The sequence below is a fragment of the Osmia lignaria genome, chromosome 5 (assembly GCF_051020975.1).
Source record: "Osmia lignaria lignaria isolate PbOS001 chromosome 5, iyOsmLign1, whole genome shotgun sequence".
NCBI classification, from domain to species: Eukaryota; Metazoa; Arthropoda; class Insecta; order Hymenoptera; family Megachilidae; genus Osmia; species Osmia lignaria.
The window spans coordinates 5,013,621-5,035,935 of NC_135036.1; the positions used below are offsets into that span (position 1 = coordinate 5,013,621).

Here is a 22,315-nt window from a genome sequence, read left to right on the forward strand (position 1 = left end):
GTTCGATTCACTCCACTTTCTTAGCGGGCTTCGTATACGTCCTTTGAAAGAAACTGTAAAACAGAACAAAATTTATAACATAATTCAGTATTAATACAGCCGACGGTGTCTTAAGACCATTACAGTGTGGCATAAATGGTTGTAGTAAGTATACTATCATGGCGATGAATTGCACCTGCGACAAAGAATGAACATGTAAATAAATTAAACGTCACAAATATATGTGGTAAGGTTCAAAAGTTTCTGGTATCTTCTTGAAATAATAAATTATCATGCGTCTGACTGTACGTTGATATTTCTACTGTGACATTGAAGTCAAAAATCTTTCGAACCTTACTTTAACTAGTTTATTAGTACTCGCCATTTGTAAGATAGTTATCAATGGTTTGATTGGACCAAGTATCCTTCGCCATTTTTCTCCAAACGAAATCAATAAATAATACGAGTACATGATCACATGTTCGGCACAGTTCACTAGCAGAGGGAACGATATTTCTGCGACTGGGGTGTATCTCGTTATAATCCAACATATTAACGCTGTCGATACGTGATGGTACAGGTGTAACAACGAAACTTGTCTGTCCTTTTTTCTTAGTACAAACACTCCCGTTTCGAGGAGGTCGACGATTTTGGTTAGTAACCCCAACCATAGTGTATGAACCACCTGAAAGATTGTTTAAATTCCAACTTTTAAACCTTCCTGGACTCAGCGTGTTAACAATTGAACGGGAATTTTGAATTTTAAATACCTTCATGCTCTTCGGGCTATTAGAGTAATCTGCTGGTTCGCAAAATACTGTCATTTCCGTGAACCAACCTGCACTGATAAACTGTTGCACTATGATTGCATTACTGGTGATTTGAAAGATGTTGTACCACATTATAAAGGTTTTAAGATCGTACGGTGTTCTGTCCTTCATAAACTTTGGCCCACATTTTAGGACGAAGTATAAATAAAAAAAGAGGATAGCGGGAATGATAATCGGGGATTCCAGAAGCGGTAATTGGCTAGCTCTGGGATCTGAAATTACGATAACGATTCTCTTCATTAATTGTTCTCGGTGATAAAAAATTCGGTCATATTGCAGTTGCCCGGGTAATTGATCTCGACTATTTTATCGGATAAATCAAGGTCGTAGAAGACGATAGGAAGTGTCCCGAGGTCGATATCACGTGACGTTACAAAGTTATGGCCATTTTAAAAAATCTCAATTTTACAAAAATTTTCTGATAATTTCGAGTCCAAAAAATAACTTAACCTTAACTGAACTAAGCTAACCTACCCTAACCCTACCTATGCCCACCCTCCCACTAAGCTAATTCAAAGGCTAGTTATTCTAGCTGATAAGTTGGGTTGGGTTAAGTTAGGTTAGGTTATTTTTTGGCTTCGAAATTATCGGAAAACTTTTGAAAAATTGTGATTTTTTAAAATGGCCATAACTTTGTAACGCCACGTGATATCGACCTCGGGACACTTCCTATCGTCTTCTCCGACCTTGATTTATCCGATAAAATAGTCGAGTTCAATCCAACCAAAAATTCGTCATTTTACGGAGAGAACTACTCACCGGCCTTTTGATACCAGTAATAATCAAACGTTTCCGCCCAATCCATCTTCGACGACTTTTCTTTTCGCTCTATCAGAACAAAAGACCAGGTACAACTGATTCTAACAGAATTTTCGTAGAGCGTTTGACGCTTCAAAAATACGGACACCTGTTCAACTATAAAATTCACTATCGGTCCTATACGTTACGATTGAAGCTTAGGTACGCGTCGTGTGCCGCTTTCAGGTATAAACGAATCGTATTTATATAAAAGAACGATACATTAAAAATTCCTGTTATATCAGTATCATTGTGTATGTTGAGTTACGTTTATTCTGTCACGGCGTGTGACCCTAACACATATTTACGCCGGCAGTCGATTGGCTGCAGTCATCGAATATGTGTTAGTGTCACACGCCGCAACAGAATCAACGCAACTCACCGTCAGTGTACGACCTCAGGTTTCATTATTTTGTACTAACAAGGAAGAGTTTTTAGGTGTTCGCCTCCGATTCTTTTGATTTTTGGATATATTTTAAAGGACCGAAAAATAAGGTAAAAGTGTTTTTTATTTTAGTCTGTTTTCATATTTAGGGGGTGAAACGAGACCCTAAAGTTTCGGCTACAATAGACTATCTCGAAAATGATCATAGATAGAAGAAAACTTTTTATGGAAAAGTTTTATGGTTTCTTATGAACATATAACAGGTGGTCATAAATTTTGAAAAAAATAATTTGTTCATAACATTATTTTAAAATTAATCACAATTTACATAATAACAAAAAAGAACATATATTTTTTTCTGCATGATATTATGCATATGCATACGCCGGGTCACGATCATGCCAGATATGGAAGTACAAGTATTATCCATTACGATATCTGCCATTTACCATGTATATTAGGTATCAGTCAAATTATTTATAGTTTATAATATCAATGAAGGTTACTTTAGTACCTACGTAATATGCGATACAGATGGTAAGGAATACAATAAATGTAAATTAGTAACATGATTAGTGCAATTATATTTCAAGTGTATGTGGTATAAATTTATAATCTTAATTTTTTATAATACAAAATGATTCACTTAATATTCATATTTGTCGCAGAAATGATATTCATGAAAAACATATTTTAAACAAAATGTTTTTTTACACCAAGAGCATCTAACTATCTGTTGTTCATCACAGAGTGCAGATTTCATTTGTGTGTTCCGTTCGAAAGCAAAATCTACAAGATTCACAAAATCTCCTGATTTTTTTTCTGTGTACCCATTTTTGTACCAAGGATACTGGAATAGATTTTTATATCTTGGTGAAGACAGTTGATTGTGTACAAATAATTGTAACTTAATTACATTATTTCTTAAATGAAGATTAACATCGTAATCATGTAATAGCACATCATCGGAGGGATGCCTAGCATAATTCTTTCACACCCTAAATCCATAAACATATAGAGGTTGGATTCGTCCAGTGTATCTTTTGGTATCGTCTTAATTATGATTTCTTTACCCATTGGTTTCGCTTTATGTACATCTTGTTCACAGTGTCCACTTCAATCAATTGATCACGTTGAACGCTCGGATTTAATTAAAGAATTAACCAATTGTCGAGGTATAAGTAGCAAAGATTCGCAAAATATAACACATGCTATGATAAACTGCTATTGCTAAGCGTACAAAAATATCAAGTGACTCGTGCATGAATGGCAGAACTTCCCAAGTGCAAGGTGCAAGAGCTATGGTTTGAAGAACTATATACATATGATTAATTCACTCATACTGTTTCATGACGTTAACATCGATTTTGAGTCATATGAGATAATTCCTTGGTCATCTGATATATAGATTGTAGGGTGATAAAAACAAGAGAAAGAAATAAATAAAAAGCCGGTCATATATTATATTCTTTGCGAGAAAAAATCGTTGCGAGAAAGATAGTGACCATGACCCCGGCGTATGTGCGCGACGCATTATGTAATGATATGCGAAATATAAAAGAGAAACAGAACACATAATTATCTCCGTTCGGTTTAAAGATAGAAGAGAATGTTAGAGAAAAAAGTTGTACTGTTTCAGGAGACAAATATGGGGATATGAACAAAATTTCCGATAGTTATCGTTTTCAAGGTCTTTTGATGGTCATCGATGATTTTTAGATTAAATTTATGTTCATTTTCTTATTATGTAAATTGCAATTACTTAAAATAATGTTATATGTTCATAAAAAACCATGAAAGTTTTCCTTACAAAACTTTTCTTCTATCTATGATAGTTATCGAGATAAGCATATTGTAGTCGAAACTTTAGGGGGTCGTTTCACCCCCTAAATATGAAAACAGGCCAAAATAAAAAAACACCCATACCTTATTTTTCGGTCCCTTAAAACATATCCAAAAATCAAAACAATCGGAGGCGGACACCTAAAAACCCTTCGTTAGCCCTTTTTTGTAATTTGCCTCTTTTTCTTATTGATACATTATAAACATCAACATTTCTCTTTTTCCAAATTACCATTATTTTGTTATATATTAATTTAAATTTCCACATAATTATTTCTAGTCATTTTAACGTGAAATTGTTATCTATTGTTACCTTTAGAAGTTCCGATTGAGCTTAATAATTCGATCATCGATATGTATTACCGATGATTTTGGTTGAGCGGTTTCCACTGTAACGTTTCCCGAAGATTTCTCGATAATTTCCTATGATATACCGAATGAATTTCCAAGCGGTATATCTGTCTGTTGCTTATATTATTGTATTTATATTCATAGTCGCTTATAAATCAATTATTAAACGGACTAGTTTGACGTTTCTTATCTGCAGTAAATTTCCAATAAACAGAGTCAGTCAATTTTCATTAATTTTTTCCCCCAGTTTTTATACTGTTATTTTCAAATGATTTAAATTTCAATTTCAATTTATTTACGGGAGATAGCATCCTTCGATACAGTACAATATAAAAGAAAATTGAGATATACAAATACATAAAATATCCGTTATCTTAAACGATAAAATTAATTAACATGCGGAGTGTAGCGGTGACATTCTGTCTGCTACAGTTTTCTCTTGGTTTTTAAAGGACAGTAGATAAACGAATGAATTGACCTGCTTACAGATACGGTCGATACAATTATTTCCAGTGCAGAATAACGAAAATTTCCTAAGTGTCCTAGGTGGAATATTAAAATTCATAAGTTCGAGAATATCAGGGGAGTCAATATACCTATTTATAATTTTGAAGGAGAACATTAAGTCAGATAAGATTCTACGTTTTCGGGAGTGAATATCCCCAGATTTGATAAAAGTGCATCGTACCGTGCAGAAATGAGAAGATGATCAGCGAGATGGCTCAGAGATAAAGGGAGCGCCTTGTCCCCACGTTTAACCCTTTTACCGCTAAGAAATTACTGTGTTTTTTAATACCCATATATTTGTCTTAAATCAATTAGGAAAAAATGACTCCAAAATTTGCCCCCACTAGTTGCTACTCCCAGCAGAAAAATCTGCCGACCGCAAAGGGTTAAAGCCCATCGCAACGCTGATGTACCATCTCACTCTATCGCGAAGTCTCATTTTCCTCCTCTGTCAGGCGACGCGATTAATAGGCGAACGTATCGGCCAATAACGCGCGACCATTTGGATTTCGTGTGCGAGGGGTGTGACTTACAAGATACAACCAATTATAGTCGCATTCCTTCCGCTCGTCATCTTCTCATCTCTGCACAGTAATTATGGCAAGTTTTAGGAATAGGAAATTTCTGTTCCTATCCAATAGGCTAATTCTGTAGGAACCAAATCGTAAGAATTTATGTTGAATTTTCTCTATAGAATAAGAGTGAATCTTATGGTGAGGATTTATTGTTTTCGTTTATATGAACGTATTCCGTTTGTGCCATTTGGATGGTTAGACTCGCTGAATGACAAGTTTACCTAATCTCACATGTAAATTAGGTAGAGCAAAGGCATGAACACACTGTCAGTTGATCACTTGGCGTAAACACGCCTTATCAATTCGACGGTTCAAGCGAGTACTGATGTGTAAATAGATTTTGGTAACTCGCCTTCGAGATTGCTTAATGACATTACATTTGAATGGTCTTTACTAACATTGCTTTGACAAAGATCTGAAACCCAGATCGTCATCTATGTATATGCCAACTCATTAACACATTCTAGGCATTCAATCAATGAGTTTTCATTTATACTCGTGCACAAAGCTTTGAATGGGTAATTAAGATCATTATGTCTTGTATACATATACATAGAATATTGTACCGAAATTAAAATTTACCTTAGAAGATAATAAACGTTTTAAAAATTAGATTATTTTTTAGAGAATACTCTAAATTTTTCTTTAGAGAAAAATTAGAGAATACTAATCAATTATATATGCTAATCAATTTTTGAAAATTTTTACTGAATAGAAGGGTCAATTTATAAGTGAGCATAATCGACAAAAAAGTTTCGCAACCTTGTCTTTTTTTCATAATTTTAAGAATTTTAGAAATTTTAGGAATTTTTATGATTTTTATTTGTAATTGATATTAGCAAATTTTCTATATTACATATAGTAAAATATGACGTTAAATATTAATTACAATATATAAATTTTAGCAATTTAAGAATAAACTGTTTTAACATTTGATACAGCCAAGAATCGAGTTAGAAAAAGTAGAAGAGTGAGACAAACGAAAAATGCGATATGACGGTCATATTTCTTTCGCAAATATTACGCGCTTGCGAATGAGGATAAAAAACCGTAGCAGCGAGCGAGATAGAAACATCATAGGCCTTTTGGCGTCTTTCCAATTTCGATAATCTCATCGCCGCTATCATTATTATGCCCATTATTGGCCTCGTTATTTAGTAGCCGGTAAATCCCAGGGAACCGCATCCATTGGACTATTCATGGATACCGAATGGAACGGTGTGAAACCAGTTTATTGTTCGAGAAGGCAATATATTTTCAAAACGAAAAGAATAGTGAAGTGTCGTTTAACCTCTTTTGTTTCCCGCTCTTTTTATTACGCTCGATAGCGATTTTATAACCCCTATACACGTTCCTTAAACCGTTCCACAGTTACGTTTATTATGAAAGCAAACTTGGACGGGACAAAACTTTAATTAATTAAAAAAGAAACAATATTGTAAAAAATAAACAATGAATTGTAAAGTAGGTATTAGGTTACTTTTAACTCTTTCAAATTAATCTCGAAATCTTTAAACTAAACGCGCTTTAATGTGTACTGATATAATTGTAATTTTTTGTTTTACAAAATTTTTTAAATGTTGGAAAGTAAATTAATCTGAATTTACCAGTTTAGGAAAAGCAGCAAATGAAAAAATATCAAATCTTTGAGAATGCCGTAGTAAGTAAACTTGTTTCATAAATTGAAATTTTTCTAAACAAAATTAAATAAAATTTAATCAAGAAGAAAGAGGACAACAAGAAATAGACCACAAGGAAAACTTAATAATAAAGGGATATCTTGGATAGTGGAGCCTGGAGCTATAGCCTCCCTTAAACCTGACACTGGAACTGTCAAAGAAATCATAATTAATTTTATTTTGAATGTTGCTATATAAACAATACGAACATTATAATAATAAAAAAAATAGTTAATAATGATTATTTAGATCTTGTACACCGCGATCAGATCGCGGCTTCCCTAGAAACAATGACAGTATAAGGGAGACATGAATTCCCAAAATCTTAAATATTAATATTAAAAATGATTAAGACACAGAATATCATGGATTTTAATGATTAAATATGATAAAATTTAATTAAAACTGAAAAGTGCGAATTACAAAGGAAATATTAATTCAAATTTTCCCGCCTAAATGCTTATACGCTAGTAGTGGGGAGCCGCAGACCTATATGTATATATGGGGCCTCCTCCCCTCCACCGTCATTTTCCTCGGCGACATCTATACCTGCCGTCACCAGTGTCCGTATCTAAGCCGCGCAGGTTGGAAAATGGTGGGGGTAACGCAGCGAGCTCTCCGCTAATCGCTTTCCAATCCGTTTGGGAGTTTCGCCAATCAGGGCGAAGATGCGCACGAAGGAACGAAAACTGGTCTTCTCGCAGTTATGGACTCTGTTGACGACAGGTATAAATGGAAAGGCGGATGTTTGAAGATGGGGACTTACGGCGAAGGCCTGGAATCCTGAAATCTGGAAATCTGACGAATGCTACGAGGAAGGGGGTAATCCATTTTCCCCAGGGAAGCCTGAATTGATTACAATAGCAGTATCTCTTTATGCTATTACAAACAAAGCATAAATCTTTGATGCATTATGAGCATAATGTTAAACGTAATCAATTTCCATAGACATTGAAATGTTAATATCGTTTCGACAGAAAAAATACTCAAATTGCAGCATTTTTCTGCGTAGCTTAGCTCCATAGGAGAGTCAATGCAAAGAGACGTGACGCTGTTTAATAATTAATCGTGAAAAATCTCCGGCAGGTAGCGAGAACTCGAAGTTCGGATAACCGGGCGGCATATTACGCGGAAATGCAGACGAGATTTTTCTGAGATGAGAGCCCGGCGATGCTCGTGAAAAATTCAAGAGAAGCATTTCGTAGTCGCGCTTCAGGCTTTTCTTTTCTGCATACCCATTCATCCTTTCCCTTCGAAGTATACGTAGATATTTTTGCGATCCTTCCCAGTAAAAAAACTCGATCCCTTCTCTGCTACGGAATGGAAACCCCTCGTCATTCTCTATTTGCAATTCAATATTATTAATGAAATTAAACTTGTTACAAGTTTAACGGGTAACCAGGTTTCACGGGTCTGTATCTGACGGTAATATTGATAAGGCAGTGGGTGGAGCCACTTAGATTCTAGCATGTGTAAAGTGGCTTTCGGACGATTAACCTTCGGACGGCGGACCATGGAGAGAGCCACAATTTTAATTTAATTTTTTATTTCATATCATTTTCATTTTCTAAATTTTACACTTTTCCTTCAAAAATTATTCTTATTTCAATATGTATAAACTCTTTCGTTTAAGAATTACACCCTTGCATATGTTTTTTAAGTTTGGGTCACGATTGACCGAAGCTTCACTGTTCAAGGATTAATACACATTGTTAGTGCTATTGATACTTATTGATAAATTTTAATATTTATTGGCAATGATATTTCATTGAGTTAGCATGCAACTAGTGGCACAACACTAATGGTATAATAGGAGGGTCAAACAGATTTTTTTCATCCCTTATTACTATCGTGGTAATACAGTAAACTCTCGCTATATTGCTGGTTATGGAGATTTAGAAGCAGAAAAATTGTTGGAATTGGCAATATAGTAGGGAGGCTTTTCACTAATGTGTGCAAAAATTCGGATAAATGGAACTTGCCCACTTGGCAATATAGTAAGAGTTTATTAAATATAATTTTCTTTAGTTTTATGTATTCCAATGTAGTTTTTTGAAAATATTTAAATATTTAATAAGAAAGAATTTTTTAATTTCTTAATAGGTGATTGACTAATCCTTTTGGGGTCTCTCCCGCTACGTTTATTTTCCCAAGCATCTTAAAACTGATAATTTTTTAATTATGTCACTATTCTAGCAAACCGACGCGACGATATTAAGTTCACGTGCATCGATGCGTCGGTATTTAATTGGACCCCGCAATTAGGCGAATTAATTATAGTAAAGAGGGGCTATCGTACCGTACTTCGGTCGCAAATCATCCTTATCAGTTTTGAATAAGGTGGGTAAGGAAGATATGCGGGTAAATCCTCGAGAAAGACGCGATCCGATAAGGCGGTAGGCGTTAAGGGCACGTGGCTCGTCACGTGCCACCGATAGATTCCTTTTACGCCTCTCCAACTCTTCTTCAAGATAAAAAACTAGCCGAAGAGCCCCTTCGCTCTTCAAACAGGAATGCCGCTGCTCCCTTTCTCTCTGCTGCTTTTTCTCGCTCGCTTCCTCTTCCTTCCACTGTCTTCTACTCCGTTTATACTCGACACTTCATCGTGTTTTTTTTTTTTTTTTTTTTTCACCCAAGCACGCGTGTGCTTTTAATCTGTTTATTCTCTCCTCGTCGACATAATTCCCATTTGAAGAAAGATGCTCAGTGGAACTGTTCTTGTTTTAATTTCCCGGGTAAAATTTGCAACATCGAACGTAAGAGGAATACAAATATTTCTAATAATGTTTGAAATATAATATGTAAATAAATATTTGAAATTATAATTTACTATAATTATAAGACTTTTGGGGTGAACTTTACTTTGGGTCACATAAAATTCTTGATTTTTTAAAATATAATATTCTAATAGTATTTTCACAATTCAAAAATACCAGTTTTAAATCTTAAGAATATTTCCTTTCAAAAGTTTTTTGTATATACAGCTGAGCATTTTTCATTAATGAGTATCGTATTTTCATTAATGTATTGAACCCTCGGACGGCGGACCATGGAGAGAGCCACATAAAGTGCACGTAGGTGGCGCTCATTTCAGCGGGATAACCTCAAATCTCTATCAAAATTGCTTTGCACGTGTTAAGTTAGGTTAGGTTAAGTTAGTTTTTTGACGCCACTTTGACACCCGTTTCCGCAGACCAATCAGATTATAGATAGAAGTCAATATGGCGTCAAGCTAACCTCAAAAGCACGCTAAAAACGTTTAGTTCTACATTCGCATAACTTTGAACATATGTATTCCTAATGTTAAATCCTTTTTTTATGTTTTTTTCTCGTCAATTACTGTTGTAATAAAATACATTTAAAAAAAGTCAATAATTTTGTGTGACCCAAAGTAAAGTTCAGCCAAAAATAACACGTTATAACTTATCTTTATTAAAACATGTCACTATATAACATTCACTTTTCCATTCAACAACAGGCTTACAACTGAACACAAATGTGAACCCCATTGTTTTTTGCTTTTAACAAAATATGTTACAATGTTCCGGATTGATTTTATGACTTACGTATCGAGATATTACGATGTTTCATATTAGATACAGTTACCCTACACTTGCTTAAGTACCCTTTGTCAAGATCCTAATTGAACTCTCGATTTAGTCGTAAATTATGGGTAGCCTATCTGCTTTACTGTCGCCATGAAAATGTATTGCTGCTAACAAACGCATTTCAACTTATTCAGTCTTGTCACTTCCACGTGACATATGCCCTTTGCGGTAGTAATGTTACATTACAGATGACATACGTCCGATAAGAGTTAATTTATGTTTTATACTTGCATTAAAGCATTTGAATGAAATTCGGACATTTAGAAGAAGTACTGTGTATACAATATCTCTGTATCTCAGTAATGACTTCTATCATAATGTTGGGCGCGATAAATTTCAATATTTGAAGATTTTTAATTATAGTGCATTAATTACTTTTAACATATGCTTATCTTAAATTTTAGTATCAGGGTGTATTTCAGGGATGATAAAATTAATGTTAATTACGTGAGTAACTTGAAGATTAGTAACTTCATTAATATTATAGCACTTTCAAAAGTAATAATTCAATTAAATAATGTTCTGTAATAAAATCTGGTTGATGTCTTAAATTTATCATACAAATTTAATTTTTCAAATGTTTCTGTATTTACTGTGTTTTCAGATCTTTTGATTTTATAAGCTTTCATCGAAATTTCACGTGAAAATTACGAAATATCGTGACTAATTATGCAATCGTGAATAGCTAACGAGTTCATTATTACTAATTTTAACGGGCATCGCATTACCCGTTATCGAAGGGTTTTGTTGGAAGGGGTAAAAATCCTTTGATACCACTCGTAATGTTCGACACGAACGCCAAATTAGCAATCAACCGTGGCTACGAGTTTAATTTCCCGATGAATAATTTCTAACTATACCTTCACGACAAACTCTGACGTTGTTATTAATTAAAGCAGTCGTTAACGAGTGAATTATGAATGTGACACCATTGTGTTAATTGTATAAATAAAAAAGATTAAACATTGTATATACGTTGCATTTACTACAGTGTTCTTTAATGTTAATAAAAATGTTTGATCTTTAAATATCCTTTAATTCATAATATTTTTCTTCGAAACAAACTTTTGAGCTGGGATTATACAGGTTATACAGTAGGACTCTCGTTATATTGCCGCGGACAAGACTAACAGGGTGGCTGTTAGGGTGAACAATTTTGCAAGCTTCCAAACTTTCAGTTGGAGGGGAGAAGGAAGATAAAAATGTATCGTTTTCGTAAATAGTGGCATCAGTATGCTTGCAAATCTGCGTGAAGCCCAAATCGCTCACATGGCAATATAACGAGAGTCTACTATACATACTATAAAATTCGTTTAAATGTACAGTTTCGGTTTCTAGTTTATAATTATCATATAACGAATTGAAATTTGAAGAATTTTAATTTACGAACTTTTGTTAATTATTATGTGCACAAATTAATTCGGTGCCTTTAGCACTACACCTTCTTAATTACTGTGTAAAATCAGAATATTTTCCTGCGCTTCTATACATTTGAAAAGTGGCGCAAAAATATAATAATAGTGAAAAGTATTTCAGTAATTAGGAAAAAAAATTAATAATTAAAAAAAGAAAAAGCAGAGAATTAATTTGTACACATAACATTTTTGCATTATTCATTATTAAACGTGTTTGTTTTTGAGGATTTGAAAGGAATTATGGGAATGTGGAAAGTTACAATGATAGTGATAATAAAGTTTATGGAGATGGGTTTGATAGTGACATTAGCAATGTCAGTCACTATATAATTTATGGCTTATACTTTTCCTTCCGAAGGATATTCCATTAGGTAAACATTTCTGTACAATTATTATTAACCCTTAAACAGTGGAGTCTGGGTCAATCGTGACCCAAACTTAAAAGGATTTCAACTTAAAATTAGATGTACCTATAATTTTTAAACGAAACTGTTTCATATACTGAAAAAATAATTTTAAAAGAGCAGTGTAAAATTTATAATTAATATAAAATTGTGGCTCTCTCTATGGTCCGCCGCCCCGAGGGTTAACATACACATTTCGTATTGTACAATAAAAATGTTCATATTTATCACTTTATGACAAAGTTCAAAGGATAATTCAATTTCTGTTAACACATCAATTCTCTTAACATTCAATTTTTGTGAACGAATATTTTTGAGGCCCGCTGTATGTTTTGAAAACGGTAAAATGATTGCAGTATTGGAGGGAAGGAAAGCTAAATACCTTTTACCCAGCATCCAGTTAAAAACGTCACGAATACAATTTCAGTTCTGTTCCTTTTTGAATTTGTAACACATCGTGGGTTCGCTTTTGGAAACGTAAAATATCCGGTAGGTTCCAGATGGCTTCCCCCGTGAAAAAAAAAAAAAAAAAAAAAAAACATTCGATCGCCTTTTTCCCAATGTAATTTCTGAGTGCTTCTACGAGAGTGCCTCGTTAACGAGTCTACGCAGCCTGTGCCCTCGCGTGCGAGAGGGTCTTTGTATACGATCGCATGTTTGGAACACGATAGGGCGATATGTTTGTACCGAGTAACAGAAGCAGACACTGTTGGCGCGTGGACAGACGCTGAACCCGTTTGCCTTCTCGTCTTTTACTTTATCTTCGTCCGACTCGATACCTCGTTCATCCCTTTCGTGTGGCGTGTGTCGCGCGTGTGCGAGCATCTCGCACTGTTTGCTTGCTGCGCAAGGTTTGTCAGCTAATGTAGGGTAAATTTGCTTAACACTTTGACTGCCACGCTAGAACCATTGGAAATTTCATTAAGAATTACTTTTGCCTTCGCAAATCTTATGTAGGATAAGTTTCCGAATGGCCCCACCAAAATTGAGAACTTAGGGTCGGTATATAACTTAAATTGATTACCAGAAACTGATTAAAATTGGTTTCAGAGCTGGATGTCTTACCGTTTTGGAGATATCGCGGTAAGAAATTTTTATACAATTTTGGGACTACGTATGCGCTATTCGATACTAAGCATGCGCTATTCGATACTGCGCCTGCGCTATTTGATACTGCGCCTGCGCTATTCGATACTGCGCCTGCGCTATTTGATACTGCGCCTGCGCTATTCGATACTGCATATGCGCTATTCGATACTGCGCATGTACAGAACCTAACCTTACCACGATATCTCGAAAACGGTAAGACATCCAGCTCTGAAACCAACTTTAATCTTTCTTTTAACGTTTCTTGTAGTCAACTTAGGTTATGTACCAAACCTGAGTTCTCAATTTTGATGGGGCCATTCGGAAACACAGCACTTATGTACATTATCTTCAAAATACTACATTATATTTTTATCCATAATTTCAAGTATTTAATACGAGTATTTCTAATTAAGTAAGTCAAAGAATTCCTAATAATATGAGTGATGGATTCCTATTGAAATTCAAGCGTCACCCATATACATATGGGTTAATTCGTACCAGTTTACAAGAAACTTGAAAAAGACTGAGAAATGTATGGAAAAGTATGAAATATCAGTAGTTAAATCTTTATTTATAGAAGAAGCATTTAAATTAATCAAACACATGGAAATCTATTTTATTATAACAAAATACAAAATTTATAAAGAAGTTAAAAAACTAAGACCGAGCGGTGGTTATATAGGAAAAAGTTGCTTAGAATCATTATCCGAATAACATATTAAAAAATGAGCGAAATCGGTGGGGTTGACGAGATATCAATAATTACTCATTTTAATTCTTTAATTCTTCCTTAATATTATTTATGTTTGGAGAGGGGAGTGGGGGTAATAGAAGGGCATAAGAAACAGAAAATAGCTCGCTTTGAAAAAGGCGATCCTGGTTGATACATTTTTGAAATCCTGCATTATACAAAATTATTTATTGTATTTAATTGTGGTTACTATTTGAGTTGACCAGACATTTCGCTTTGGAGGTTCATATTTTTACGTCGAAATATGTCAAACTAACGTGTATTATGCTTTCATTAATTGTACTTTCTATAAATATTGTGTTTCGTTATTAGTATTCAATGCTAAATATTTTGATTGATATCCATAAAGGAATAATACACGAATTTCGGTTTAATCTACTGTTTACTGTGTCTAAAAATCAACAGTATAATATTAAGAACATTAATAATAATTTTGTATAATTATTTAAACAAAATTTTTGGGTTTAAATTGATATGATATGATGTTACTTTTATATTATTAAATTATATCAAATATAGTATGTTCTGAAATGATTTGATATACAGCCAATATCATTTGATATTGATTTTATAACTCTTTATATAAATCAAGGCTGCTATAGGTAACGATACGTAAATAGCTAATTTGCTTTTAACTTTTAAGTATTTATTAATATCATTGAAATAACTCTTATTAATAGTTATTTTTACTTTCAAAAGAGTTTCCACGTATACTGAAACACTTGCAAATGGCATAACATTACTACTGAAAATGGAAATGAATATGTATTTGTAATTAGTACAAACGTTACAATACATGGAACCATAAGAAGGAGACCACAGAACATAAAACACAAGCAGTGCAGAGAATGAAGTAGAAATTTCTTACTAACGAGATAATAACAGCACGTATCTACATGTAAATTTCTGGTATAAGTACCGAAAAAAAGAAAATGTAGTGCTCGGTAGAGCAGTATGAAATAAGCATCAGAGTAGGAAATGAATAGATTCAAACAGTTATAAGAACTAAAAATAAAAGACTTTTGAATATTGAAGAAATTGAAGTATATTTTTTATATAATAAAAAACAGATATTCTTTTCTAGATTGTAAATTTCCAAATTTGTTAAAATATTATTCATCAATAGAATATTTTACTTAAAAAACTAAAGACCAGCGATTTATTATATAAACCCTTTGTTATTAATATTTATGTTTAATTCATAAATAGTTAGATGTTTAAATACACTCGCAATCAAATCAGGCTTCCCTAGAAGAAAATAGCGATCTAAGGAAAGTAGGAATTCTCAAAATGCGATATTAATATTAAAAGTAATTTTAAAAAATAATATAATTTTTAACGATTGTATGTTATAAAATTTGGTATATAGCTGAAAGGAACAAATACAGTAAACCCTGTTATAACGCGGTACGAATGAATCGCGTTATAGGAGGGCTGATTGTAACAAAATATTATAAACATGAATTTAAATTTTCCCGCGTAAACGAATACACGCAAGTGGTGGGGGGCCACAGGCCTATATATACCGGGCCTCCTTCCCTACATCGTCATTTGTCTTGGGACCGCCTAAAGGGCGATACGGGGGTCCAGGGGTGGGGAGGCCTATGGCGAGGACTAGAAACTTGAAAAAGTCTATAGAGGTGCGGAGAACCCGCGAAGTGGGAGGTAAATATTTTCTCTGGAAAAGCCTAATTTGACCTCGAGTGTACGTTTTCATATTCTCAATTAGTTCCAAATAATAATTATTTAAAAAATCTATTTCGTCCTTATAGTATCATATCTCATACTAGTAAAAATTTAAAATAGCAAATTCTGATTGTCAGAGAAGAACCTACCAGTCATTTTCTTGAAATCATACTTTATCATAATTTTAAGGAGATAAGGGCAGTCAATTCGTGGCACGATAATATAAGTAGAGTGCCTATCAAAAAAGTGCATTTATCATTCTTACGTATCAAAGATATTTGCTGTCCGTGTGATACAAACTCGGTTTACGCAGACTCCTATTTCTCTTCTTATCTCTTCTGGTTCCCTCCTACCACCTTGTTCGTGAGCTACGTAATATAAATGAGCTTTCGTACAGCAGAAACTGCCGCGGCTCCTGTTAAGTACTACGAATAACAGCTTTCAATATTAACGATCTAAATAAATTTTCGGAGATGAATGTAAGCGTACAAAAGTTGCGTCTAATGGTGTTCAAACTCCGTTTCCAAGGTGAACGGATGTCTGTACGCATTTATGCACGGGTACGGTATATCATTTATACATTGTAGATCGTGTTACGCTCGTGCATGCCTTGTAAAATATTAAATCACGAAAGTCACGTACATGCAAATGTAAAGCATATTGAAATTTTTATGGAAATTTAATCTATGAGGTTCTATAGTGAGGGGAATCATTTCATTCTCTGTTCATTTAATAAAATATTTATCTAATAAAGTTGATAGTTTATTGATTGTTTATTATGCTGCTGATTTTTTATCTTAAAAAAATTTTTATTTGAAAGCTTCAGATGTAAAATTTACAATTTTTCAAAGCCATATTACTTCGTTGGGTACATTCCTCCACTCCAATGACACATTCATTTTAATACAGTTGTGTTTAGGATTTCATTTCGAAATTACCACTGTGCTGAAATTAAAAATGTATTTTATTATTTCATTCTTTTATGTGGATTTTTACAACGGTAATTTTTAACGAGTTTAAAATTCTCAATAGAAGAATATTTACTACAAGGTAATTAATTAAATTCAGTAAAATCGGTAATAGTGTTTTATAATTTAAAATAGAAATAATTTGAAAATAATTTTTTTAATGTATTAAAAAAAACATAAACTAAACCCTAACCCAACTTAGAATTAACTAATTGAAAAATCACCGAGCACAAGTAATGAAGTAGATAGTGATAACGATCCAGATGATTATTAAGCCTCCAATTTTTTAATTTTTTTTTATTTGAATTGATTGTTAATTGATTATTAATTTCTGCTACTAAATATATTTGCATTCATATGAGTAATTACTACTAATTATTACTCATTATTACTATTCTGATTTCCACTAGGAATTTTGTATTAAGAATTTCAATAAAAAGATTAGCTAGTCACTTAGATAAATCCAATTCGAATTTTGTGAAAACTAAAAAATTTGATATTAGGTGTACAAATTAATTTGATACCTCAGGTATTGCACTTTCTTAATTACTATTTTAAATTTCAAAACTTTCCCGCGCTTGTGTGTATTTGAAAACTGGCGGGAAAAATTGTCGTTAATCATAACTTTGTAAAAATAAGACAGAATTAATTCGTACACCTAATAATAACCTACTACCAACAACAAAATTATCTATCTATATACTTATAAGTAAGAGAGCTAATGGACTGGTGACGATAATGATGATGATGATAACAACAACGATGATAGCAGCATGTGATATTAGACGGCCGTACCAACGTATGTAGGTGCGCAGTCATAATTCAAGAAGAGGTGTTCCCGCTATTCCGAGCATCTGTGTAGAAGGAAACTACTTGACGCGGAGCGGAGTATCTAGCGTTCCCCCTTCGTATCTCCTTCTGTCGCTTCCTGCCTCCCACAGTGTAAACTACGTAGCTCCAATAAGCTTCCGGAAACCGGTGAGCGGCGAACCGTGGCTCGATATACCCTGGTGCACCTCGTTTGATCCTACGATACCCCCCGTTCCGAGATCATGGACCAAGCGTAGAGAGAATGTCGGATAACGCCAGCCACGTTTTGCCACCCTTACCGTGATCGCCTCCACCGCAAGAATACCAACTGTCGGCGGGGAGGAAGCATACGAACCGACAGATGGAGTAAGGCAGAGATTAGCGACGGCCACGAACCGAGGGAAAATGATGTGCGTAGCCGGGCGAACTTCTTGCCCTTTGCAAAAGAACGGCTCCTTCAAAGTTTTCCCAATTAAAACGCACTCCGCCAACGAAGAACAACGATAATATTTGCGAAGACCGAAATGATTTTTCTGCAATTTTTCACGATCCCCTTTTCAGTGTCCGCGACTCGTGCATGAGAAAATATTGAATTTTAAGTAACCCTGTCCTTGGAAAATAATTGGCCATTATTGATCCGTTTGTTTATATAATTAACTGCTATGGAAAAATAATTATAATTATAATTAAATGTTATATTTGCAAATTGGCACTAGAAAATTAGTCTACTAGAGATTAGCCCCCCCGTTGTGAAATTCATAAAATTTGGCAATTTACTGACTTGTGCTAGATTTATACTATATTGTGCTCGAATATTAAAATCATAATATGAAAAATGCGATGAAAAAAGGAAAAACGATTTTGTACGCCAGCCCCCCACTTTCCATGTATTTCAATTTTTCCAATTGTGCTAAGTTGGGCTAACGTCACTCTAAAAAAATCTTATGATAAAAAAGTAATTTCTTGTTTAATTTAACCTAATTAAATTAACCTAATTAATTTAGTAATGTCGAATATATTTAATATTATATAATATATTTGAGTTGTGCTACGTTTCCACAATGCGGCATAAACCTAGCACAAGTCAGCACCAATTGCCAAATTTTATGAATTTTTAAAGTGGGGGGCTAACTTCTAGTAGACGAAAAATTAATAAAGCAGTTAAGAGTTAAGGATAAAGTTTCTAATGGAATATGTAGAATTATTATTTTCTTTTTGAGATGGTTTTTTAAGTCAGTTTCTTGGTCTTTAGTAATGAGGTTTGGTCTGAATTCCGTTTATATTGAACTGAATACATTTTAATGTATGGCTTTGTAGCTGTTAGGAATTTCATCGCATTTCTTACCAGAGTTTGTGATATACGACAATACTGTCTAGTCTTATATCATATTTTCGTTGTTATGATTCAAAGCTTCGGTTGAATTGTTATGGCTGTGACAATAATTATAATATAGTAATTATTGTTTATCTTATCATATTCACGTTACAAATTTTTTACAAAAATATCGTGTTTCAGGAATACTTGCTAATTCATTAAATAGGAGGTAATTGGATTAAATCAGAGATAATTATTATAATTATCTTTTTTTAAATATTATTATTAAGTATTCGTATATTTTCTTTTCTTGGAATATTTTTGAAATATTTTTATATATGAACAAAAACTACTGCAAATGATATTGGGAAACACAGAAAATATTTTACTTACAATTTAGTTCTTTAATTCTTTTCCTATTAAACAAAATAAAACTAGCTTATAATCTATAATATAATATATTCAACTTTACTTAATACTTCCTCAGTTTCAGCTACAGGTGGGTTATCCCTATTAAGCACTGTTTATGCAAACATGTAATAAATTTCTAAGGAAATGATCATGAATTAATCTTCACAAACTTGGTTCAATTACCTCCTGTTTAATGATTAGCAAGTATTCGCTGAAACACGATACTTTTATAAAAAAATCTGTAATGAAAATATAAGAAATTTATACATAACTTAAAAAATCCTTTGTGAATCACGAAGCTATTAAAAATGTCTTCAAAGAATTTATCGACACTAGAACTGCGAACTTTAATATTAAAGTAATTAAAAAACTTGTAACACGATGAAGAAAATACGTAGACTTCGTTTCCTTCAAGTATTAACTTATTGTTAGTTTATTTTGACGAAGTACTCGGTGCATTAATTTTTCAGATCGGTGAGATCCGATATCGTTTTTAATGTCGATGATTTCATATTCCTGCCGAAGGAAAATTAGATGGATATTTTATGCGAAGAGATAGGGAGGTAGTTCGGATTCCTCAGCTACCGGTATTACCGCAGCCAGAAGTATAGTTTCTATATAGTAGACGTCGCAGACACGCTTTTGCTTCGTAGGAAGAACGGATCCTTGAAAGTTTTGCCAATTAAGCACAGTCATTAAGTCGAAGTCCCGCTTCATTAGTGAGAACATCCGGACAATTATTGATACCGAGGGTGAAACGTGGTTTCTCGCTTCTTATGTCATTCAAAAACTAATGGAACTGTTGTACACCTGCAAACGTTTGTTATAGAAACGAGGTTAATGCGTTCTTCTGCTGTTTCTGTTGTTACCGTAAAATGACGTTAATTGCAGTTACTTTCTTGGGAAAGGTATTAAATATACCGTTTGACAATTTTGTAAATTTTCTCTCTTGTAAAATTCTGAAGTAAATTATTTGTTTTTTAATCTAAATTGTAATAAAGTAGAAATATTTTGCATTAAAAATAAAATTTTCATATTTTTATAATTTCATTATGTGGGCGTTTTAGTAGAGTGGGAGAGAAGATGGTTTCGTCTCCCCACACGCCTTTAGTTCGAGCTGGGAACCACTAGATGGCGGCGAGATGACAGTGTTCTCGCTAGCGGTCGCCCGGCATGCGGTTCGAATACATAGTAGTTCCGAATTGCGATAGTCAGCCCCACTGGCGAGTCTCTGACGAAACGCCTTTTTCTCCCGCCTCCCACAATTACGATCCCCCCTCTTTTCATTCGATGCTTCATTCTATATTCATTGAGAATGCGCAAGTATCCGAAATTAGGAGTAACTTGAGAAAGTTGTGGGCTTTTAAACCCAATCTGCTCCCCGACTTCTTCCAAGCAGGCCCGAAGATATATATTGAGCTATCATGAAATCTCTGCATACTCTAGAAAAATTCAAAATTATATGGACGGTCTTAAAAAAAAAGGTTGAGGAATAAAAACCTTCGTCTTAAAAAAATGGAGAAAAAAAATCCTCTCTGTGGGTGTTCATAAAATAAAAAAAAGGAACTCTAAGATATCCCTTCTTGAAAGCTTAACGTAGTTCTTCAATAGTATTTCCTGGTTTGACAGGAAAGCGAATCAGAGAATTTACAAAGCTCCAGGGGGATGAACAGTTCTAGATAAGGATTTCTACGGAACAGAAGTCAGTAAATGGGCAGAAAGTATATCGATGCGCAGATCAAACTGGGGAAGTCTTCGTGAATCGTCGTTAACGTTTCGTTATGTTCACTGCCGTGGAACTAAACTCGACGATCGTTTCTACTTTCCGCGTATTTTCATTGTCTCTAGTTACATGTTCAAACGTTCAGCTCGTTTTACTTTGTTGAAAGAACTAATAGTTATTTGGATATTGTAAAATTCGATTTTTAAGTTTTTTACTTGTTTTACTTATCAAGAAATATGTATATTCGAATAATGTGCAATAATTAATAACATTATTATAACTTCATTAAAATGATTTAACATTATTAATTCAAACTATTAAATTGAAGTTTAATAGTTAATTAAATTCTAATAGTTATTAATAGTTAATTAAATTCTGATAATTATTAATAGTAAATTAAATTCTAATAGTTATTAATAGTTAATTAAATTTTAATAGTTATTAATAGTTGAAATTAAATTTTAATAGTTAAATTAATAACTTTTGTAATTAAAACCAAATTTTCCCGCGTTTATGCGCAAGTGGTGGGAGGCCGCAGACCTATACATACATAGGATCTCCTCCCTTGCATCATCATTCTCCTCGGGACTGTGTAAGGGGAGACGTGAGATTCCGAACGAGGGGTGGTCTATGGGGGAGGGCGAGGAGGCCCATGATAGAGGTCGGGAATCCTAAAATCTACGGGGTTGGATGCGTTAGGAGGGTAATAATTATTTTTGAGAAGCCTGAAGAAGCCTGATTTAATATTAAGTGTACTATATTTTCAATTTTAGCAGTATGGTACTATCATTAATTAAAATTATGATAAGCCATACATAATGATATAATGTATAGTGTCAATTATACAATAGATATCATGGCTAGTTTAAGGATTTTATATTTTTGACTTTAGCTGGTTAGATTACAGCAGTGGCCAATGACTATAATTACTGAATAAAGTTTATCGATTTGATGTACCCAAATTATAAACCCAAATTATTAAGGAATTTTTGAAAAAATACTTGAAAAAATCGAATGAAAATCATACAAGAAATAAAATAGGTATACATGAAAATACAACGCGCACGTTGGAATGTTTATAGAAGGGTTAGTGAAGTAATAAGCGCGTTATCGATTAACCCTTTAAGCATCGAACAGTCAGGCTGGCGAGGATTTACGGTGGTCACCATTGACGTTTTTGCGCTCGATG

The 22,315-nt window shown here is 33.7% G+C and overlaps 2 protein-coding genes across 2 annotated transcripts in view; one reads left to right on the top strand and one right to left on the bottom strand.

The window, feature by feature from the left end:
* stet (stem cell tumor) overlaps nucleotides 1–22,315 on the top strand; it is a 502,203-nt gene that overhangs the window by 424,085 nt on the left and 55,803 nt on the right. The gene's annotated exons all lie outside the window — the stretch shown is intronic.
* Nucleotides 8–1,800, bottom strand: LOC117607940 (very long chain fatty acid elongase 1-like). Its single transcript, XM_034332225.2, has 4 exons — nucleotides 1,569–1,800; nucleotides 750–1,021; nucleotides 362–664; nucleotides 8–175 (listed from the first exon to the last, which is right to left on the bottom strand). The coding sequence occupies exons 1-4, from the start codon at nucleotides 1,612–1,614 to the stop codon at nucleotides 8–10; spliced, it is 789 nt and encodes a 262-aa protein (XP_034188116.2). The 5' UTR covers nucleotides 1,615–1,800.

Coding starts and splice junctions, on each gene's coding strand:
- LOC117607940 (XM_034332225.2), bottom strand. CDS start 1,614: ATGGATTGGGCGGAAACGTTTGATTATTACTGGTATCAAAAGGCCG. Junction 1,022..1,568: donor TTACTGGTATCAAAAGGCCG/GTGAGTAGTTCT, acceptor TCGTAATTTCAG/ATCCCAGAGCTAGCCAATTA. Junction 176..361: donor TGATAACTATCTTACAAATG/GCGAGTACTAAT, acceptor TCTTTGTCGCAG/GTGCAATTCATCGCCATGAT.